This window comes from Elaeis guineensis, chromosome 3 (genome assembly GCF_000442705.2).
Source record: "Elaeis guineensis isolate ETL-2024a chromosome 3, EG11, whole genome shotgun sequence".
Classification (NCBI taxonomy): Eukaryota; Viridiplantae; Streptophyta; class Magnoliopsida; order Arecales; family Arecaceae; genus Elaeis; species Elaeis guineensis.
The window spans coordinates 10,870,397-10,877,342 of record NC_025995.2 but is presented as its reverse complement, the minus strand read 5'-3'; the positions used below and the strand labels follow the sequence as shown (position 1 = coordinate 10,877,342).

Sequence of the window (6,946 nt, the reverse complement as noted above, 5' to 3'; positions counted from 1 at the left end):
CCAACATCCAGCTGTCTGAAAGCTGGAAAAGAACATAACAAAGAGAACTGATATTTGCACTCCCCATTAGGACATCTACTCATTTCTCTACATCGGCATCCCCTCATTATTTATCCAATGAAACAAAAGCCAGGTGAGACCAAATTTGATGTGGATGACACTTTTCTTTGTTTTAAACGATCATAATGAGTGATACTTCAATTCCCAGTGAAAGGCAAAGCTAAAGAGAAGGATAAATGGAAGAAAAGGAAGGGGTCATGGTGGTGCATCTCCCTTGGAATGCAGGAGAAAGTAAAAAGAAAGATAATTGGGTGGAAAAATTGGTGATTAAGACCACAATCTAAGATATTTTTGTTTTTTGTGTGGTCAGGGAAAGACAGCCCGCTAATACATCTTCTCGTCCTTTGCTTTCCTTTATTTTTTTTTTAATTTAATTATATTGTACAGTGTCCATTTGACCAACCGTGCCAAAAGTCAAGCTTATTCACCTAAGCAAGAGCCCACCGCAGCGCACCTCCACCCCTCCTTGGACTCGGCTACAAAAGGCCTGGGGAATCCCTGGTTCGTTCTCACTGCAAGGATCCTTCTCCCCTCCTTCGTCTATATCTCCGTTCTCCCTCACGCTCTTTCTCTCTCTACTGTTTTTAGATAGTGGTGTCATGGATATCCTGACAGAGGAGCAGATCTCTGAGTTCCAAGAGGCCTTCTGCCTCTTTGACAAGGATGGAGATGGTTTGCTCTCTCTCTCTCTCTCTCTCTCTCTCTGATGCTTTTTTTCTCTCTGACACCCATCTTTCTTGCACTTCTTTTCTATAGTTTGTGCTCTAAGTTGGTTGATGGTTTAATTGAGTTGGGTGGGGTTATTTTGTATAAGTAGATAATTTTTTTTATAGTTTCTGTTTCTGGCTTTTTTGAGTTTGGGTTGGTTAAATATGCTTTGGATTGAGAGATTTTTGACTCTATAATGAGCTAGTGAGACTTTGTAGTTCAATCCAGTGTTTTGTTCTTTTGTGGCTTATGTGTTTCTATGTCCTACACCTCCAAAAGATGTTTCATAAAGTTAATTCAACACAATCTAAGATGGTTTGGTGTGGTTTGTGTGTTAATATTTTGGTAGGATTAGTTTATTTTCCTTTTTATAGATATGTGTTTCATGACTCTTCACTCAAGCGAACTTTTGGAGATTAAGGTTGGTCTCAAAATAGTGTTCATGGTCAGTTTTAGATCATGTAGGACTTCCTTTTGTGCTTGAACAAATGGATTTTGATGAAACATTGACCAATATGTTTTCATGTGAGTTTTGTGTTCTCTTTCATGCAAGAATTGGGGCTTTCATGACTCTTTGTCAATTTTTTGTGAGGATGTGAGTTATGTGACATTAAGTTGTCTATTGGAATTTTCTCCTCATGGTAGGGATTTTGGTCCAAGCCATGGGATTTTGATGGGTGACTATAGATTCACCATTGCTTTGGACCTTCATTCTATGTTCTATAATGAATCTAGTAGCTTGTGGTTGTATGGCTGTTTCTTTCTTGTCAATCTATGTACATGTGAGTGCACCACTAATTTAAAGTTTGTGGAAGGATCCATGAACTGGTCATGGTCAAAAAAGCCCAGCTCATGGAAAAGATTTTGTTGTCCAATTGGTTGTCTTCTTCTGGAAGATTCCATTCCTCGGATGGCTTTGCTTATGCCATGTGATGAGTCTTTTGGGACTATTGTCCTATAAACAGCTGGCCAAACTATAGGATATTTGATCCTACAAGCCAAATAAAACCTTTTGTATTTTCTTTTTGCTGTAACAAAACCTTTAGGATTTCTTGTGCGTCTTTTCCTGTAAACTTTTTATCATTAACAATCTAATATTAATATGTAAGAAAAGATTTGGTTATTGGGACTTGTTAAGGTTGATAATTTTGGAATTTGTAAATAAGAGTTTACAGAGTTGGTTTTATGTTAAGGCTAGTTTTTGTAGGTTATTAAATTTTGATAAATCATATATCAATATTTTAGTTGTTTTATTTGCCAAAGCTAAAACTACCCTTTGTTCTAATCTAAAACTATGTTTGTCACACCAACTACTTATCTCATGAATTTTCTATGGAAGTCTTTACTGCTTTTAGTTTCTCCTATTCTATTTTTGTTCAGTAATCGTTTCTAATGATTATTGATTATGTATCTGTCTATGATTCCTTATGAGGGAAATTTGGTTATGGATCTATGTCATTATCTGATATGATTAATGCTGTACTATGATAGGCTGCATCACACTGGAAGAACTGGCTACTGTCATCCGATCATTGGGCCAGAACCCCACTGAAGAAGAGCTGCAGGATATGATCAGTGAGGTTGATGCAAATGGGAATGGTACCATAGAATTTGGAGAGTTCTTGAGCCTAATGGCTAGGAAAATGAAGGTAAAACTGTCATGCTTGACATATAAAATTTCTATCAAATGATGGATGGTCTACAAACATAGCAAACATGATTGGGCATTGGAAGAATCTTACAGCCCCATATGAACTTCAATTCTTCCTTCTTAAAAATTAAATTTGAACTTACATTCAGTTTTCTTGGCTTTGCAGGAGACTGATGCTGAAGAAGAGTTGAAAGAAGCCTTTAAGGTCTTCGATAAGGACCAAAATGGGTACATCTCAGCCAATGAGGTGAATATTGGATAGTGTTTTTTCCTACTTGTCTGACATGCCTTCACTAAAGAAATATATCTAAGAACTGTTTAGTGCTCTTCTCTGAACTTGGTCATGTATGAAGTTTGACAGGCACGCATTTCCTAACAGGGATTGGAAAATTTTGAAGCTAAGACATCTTCAAAAATGACAAAACCCTTTAGCTCAGCTGGTTGGCACCCTCTCCTCAGGGCATGTCTATAGAGAAGGTCTAGGATTCAAAACCTAGCGGTGGCTCTTAACCTAGTGCTATGATGTATTATATTTCATTTACTATCTAGAATTACATGACAGATTTATTACCCTTCTTAGGAACCAGGTTATTATCATGATTGGGTGTTACGTCTATGGGCAAGAAAATTCGAATTCAGATTAAATATATGTTATAAAAATTATATTTTCCATTGAAAAGCATTGAATTATGGTTTTCATCAGAGCACGTGTCGATATTTGATTGTTAATGCAATTTCATTTCCCATGTATGTAGCTGAGGAATGTGATGATCAATCTTGGGGAGAAACTGACTGATGAAGAGGTTGAGCAGATGATCAGGGAAGCAGATATAGATGGTGATGGACAGGTGAATTATGAGGAGTTCGTGCGGATGATGATGGCTGCCTAAGAAATAATCCCTGAAGATGAATCACATCAGAAGCTTGCTTTTGTGACATCCAAAGTTTAGTTTTATCCCTTTTTGCTGTAGAAGAACCTAACTGGAAGTGCTTATTATTTCTTTTCCTTTATTACTTTATTATTTTGTTGTTGTTGAGATTTCAGTCTTTTCTTTGAAAAATGTTAGTTATATGATCTATAATTCAATTACTGTTCTGCTTTCCATATTGTAACCTTTCCATAGAATTATTTTACAGTGGGTGGTCTAGTCAAACGATTACTTAAACCAGGTATACTGATTTCTGGTTTTACAAGGACAATATCATCATAAGCCCTCTCATTGTTGTGGGCTGATCATCAGGAGATTTTGGTACAAGGATTGCATGGTGGAAGGCAATGCTTATGGTCCAATAAATACACTAACCAACCATAGATTGCTTTGCTGTGGAAGTTAGAGAGGGTGAGGCTTGGTGCAAGAACAAGGTTGCTCCACTGTGTCATGGAAATTATACGTTCAAAATATGAAAACAGTATCTTCTGCATGCATGCAGGGTAGGGCTGTGAATAATAGATGCTTCCTGGATCTTACAATGGCAGGAGATATCTTTATTTTTTTGGCTATGGATGCTCAAGGAACAATATTCTTGAAAAAAAGGTTACAAACTGGTGGAAGGAAATGCAGAGAACGAGTTCATGAAGGTCGGTCTGGTATTTCATCTATTCCAAATGGAAGGCTGAAGGAAATATTTTGAATAAGTACCATAGAAGCTGGTTAGGTTCGGTCTAAAAGTAAATACTGTCTACAGGGCCTATTCAAAACAATATTCTCTGTTTCAGTATTAAAAAATAAAAAATAAAACAACAAACAACAGCAACAACAACCCATCCGAAAAGTAGATATTGAGATATTGCTGGGGAAGATGGAGAGCTTTGATCAGAAAGGGATGTGGGAGATGGTGAGGAGCAGAGACGAAGAAATAGACATTTATTTTTTGTTTTTTTTTTTTTTTTTTTTTCTGCTGGTATACCGGTTTTGTTTGTTTGCTTGGGCAATAGATAGTCCCAGATTATGAATTAAAATAACTGTAGTATGCTTTCTTCACAAGCTCTCGTTTTATTGTTGTGGTTGCCCTGTAGCAACAAATGCTATATTCTTAGAGATTGAATTGAAGGGTTTTTAATCTTTGAAAATAAAAAGAAAACAAAGAACAAGCAAAGCAACAAGAAGAAAGAGCCAGAATAGAATAATGTTTGGCTCTACGAAGTAGAAGCGGGCGTATGATGATAGAAGTGGAGAATGGATGGAGGCAAGCCGTTGCGAGGATTCCAATGGAAGGAATTAAATTTTGAGATCTAATTGAAAGAATTAAAAATTTTAAAATGAAAATAATTTTCATCAAAAAATTGAAGAGGTGTTGTTTTAATTTTTTTTTGAAAAAGAATTATAAAAATTTTTGAATCGAGGGTTTATAATGTAAGACTTATCCCGTATTATCAATTTTTCGAAGTGCATCCAATCCAATCTCGAGGAAGTCCAATTTTCCAATAAATAGGTAATTCCGTCGCTTTTACTGGCTCACCCAGAAGCCATGAAGGGGCTGTGGATTTGCCGACTCCATCTGCCTACTTTCAAAGATAGAACGCCGCCTGATTCCAATCCAAATTGATGAGTTCTTGTCCCATTTTTAACTCTTGGTTCACGGGGAGAAGGAGGAGCTGTCAGTCCTTGGTTCAAAACGATTCCGATTTCTGGGTGGAAGGCAATCAGCCGGAAGAACGAGAGAGAGAGAGAGAGAGAGAGCACTTGAAGACCTGGACAGGTCTACTAGGTAACAGGGACTTAGAATGCTTAGGTAAACAGATTGCAAACTTTAACATTCTGGTTCTTTCCCTTGCACGGAAGAAAGATGAAGATGATTTACATCCTTAGTTTGGGCCTCCTAATTACGGGTAGGAGTGGGCTTGAGCTGGGTTCATTTCTAACCGCACACAGAGATGTTTGGTTCATAATCGAAATCGGAATGGATGAGCATCAGAATCAGAATCGAAATGGTCAAATTCTTTGAAGCATTTAATTCATAATTAGAATCGGAACCGGAATGAAAATTTGAATCTTTGAAAAAGAATAAAGATTTAGTTCTAGATAGATTGGATCATTTTCATTCCATCCTGAAATAGAAATTAAATTATGATTCCTTCAAATTAAATGATTAGAATGAGAATCACCTATTTTTATTTCAATTTTATCTCAATATTTCTTAACCAAATATCCCCACTGAGTAGTTGTATTTTTGGATAGACCAAATTTGGGCCGATCATTTTATATTTCATCGCTCCGGCCTGGCCTGAAACTTTAAGGCTTTCCAATATTTTGCACCCAATCATGCTATAGAGCCTAAGAATCTGGTCATGAACTGGTTTTCTTGGGTTGAGTTAATTTTTTTCTGAATTATTGATCAACTGTCAAATTGTTTTCAGTTTTCCTCAGAGCTAAATGATTCTTTGAATTATCCTTAGAAAACAAACCAATCCATAATTATATAATTATTTTTAAATTATACATAAACTAGTCGAAGACCCGCACATTGCATGGGACTAAATGTAGAAAAATAAAATATATTGATTGTATCGTATTAAATAGTTACACTGAAGAGGTGCTCTTTCAATCCATTTGAGAAGCTGAGTTGGCAACACTCCAATACTTCAATCTATGTTTAACCCATTTTCAACTCTACGGCCATACAACCCATAGATACATCACCACCCTTCAAATGACAAATCAAATATATTTAAGCATATACCATAACTATGCGAGCTAATATATTATTTTTTTTTATTTTAAAAATAATAACATACTAATTTATTTTTAAAAATATTATTTTTATTTTTTTAAATAATATATTTTGAGATCTGAATCGATCCATCGAATCAGATCAAACTTGATAAATTATCAACAAATAGAGCACCGTACTCTATCAATTTGAAAATCAAATCTCTGCATTTAATAGCCTTCGAGCAAAGGGGTGGGCTTGGTTCCGTCGTCGGCCCATGGTGCCTCTACCACAACCCTCCCTCCGGGTGGGAGGGAGATAAAAAATCCCATGGATTCTCTGCTTACACATTTCCTCTTTTATATATTATTATTAATAAAATAATAATATTTTAGTATTATTACTAAAATAATTTTTTTATTATTAATCAATAATAATAATATTTTATTATTAATAAAATAATATTTATTATTAATAATAATTTATTATTATTTAAATTTTATTAATAATAAAATAATATTTTAAAATAATATTTTTTTATTATTTTAGAATTTTTTTTTAAAATAATATTTTATTATTAATTTTTTCAAATAATTTTTTTTAAAAATAATATATTATCATACAAATAGTATTTTTAAATTAATAATAAAAATATTATTTTTTAAAATAATATTTTGAAAAAAATATTTTTATTATTATTTTAAAATTAATATTATTTGAATAATATTTTTTAAATATATATTTTATTATTATTTTTTTAAAAATTTTTAAAAATAATATGTTATTATACAAATAGTATTTTTAAATTAATAATAAAAATATTATTTTTTAAAATAATATTTAAAAAAAATAATATTTCTATTATTATTTTAAAAT

At 33.7% G+C, this 6,946-nt stretch overlaps 1 protein-coding gene across 2 annotated transcripts; it reads left to right on the top strand.

Annotated features, from left to right (window-relative positions):
- Positions 1–552: 552 nt before the first annotated feature.
- On the top strand, positions 553–3,524 carry LOC140856430 (calmodulin-like). 2 transcript variants are annotated; one of them, XM_073253649.1, is made up of 4 exons: positions 553–732; positions 2,260–2,417; positions 2,586–2,666; positions 3,175–3,524. In XM_073253649.1, the coding sequence occupies exons 1-4, from the start codon at positions 660–662 to the stop codon at positions 3,307–3,309; spliced, it is 447 nt and encodes a 148-aa protein (XP_073109750.1). In that variant the 5' UTR covers positions 553–659; the 3' UTR covers positions 3,310–3,524. The 2 variants fall into 2 exon arrangements, with proteins under 2 accessions (XP_073109750.1, XP_073109751.1); XM_073253650.1 differs by lacking the exon at positions 3,175–3,524 and adding an exon at positions 2,799–3,168.
- Positions 3,525–6,946: the final 3,422 nt, after the last annotated feature.

What these genes read in the sequence shown, in the direction of transcription:
- LOC140856430 (XM_073253649.1), top strand. Translation starts at nt 660, where the DNA reads ATGGATATCCTGACAGAGGAGCAGATCTCTGAGTTCCAAGAGGCCTTC. An exon ending in TAATGGCTAGGAAAATGAAG is followed by an intron (nt 2,418 to 2,585) that starts GTAAAACTGTCA and finishes TTGGCTTTGCAG; the next exon opens with GAGACTGATGCTGAAGAAGA. An exon ending in GGTACATCTCAGCCAATGAG is followed by an intron (nt 2,667 to 3,174) that starts GTGAATATTGGA and finishes CCATGTATGTAG; the next exon opens with CTGAGGAATGTGATGATCAA.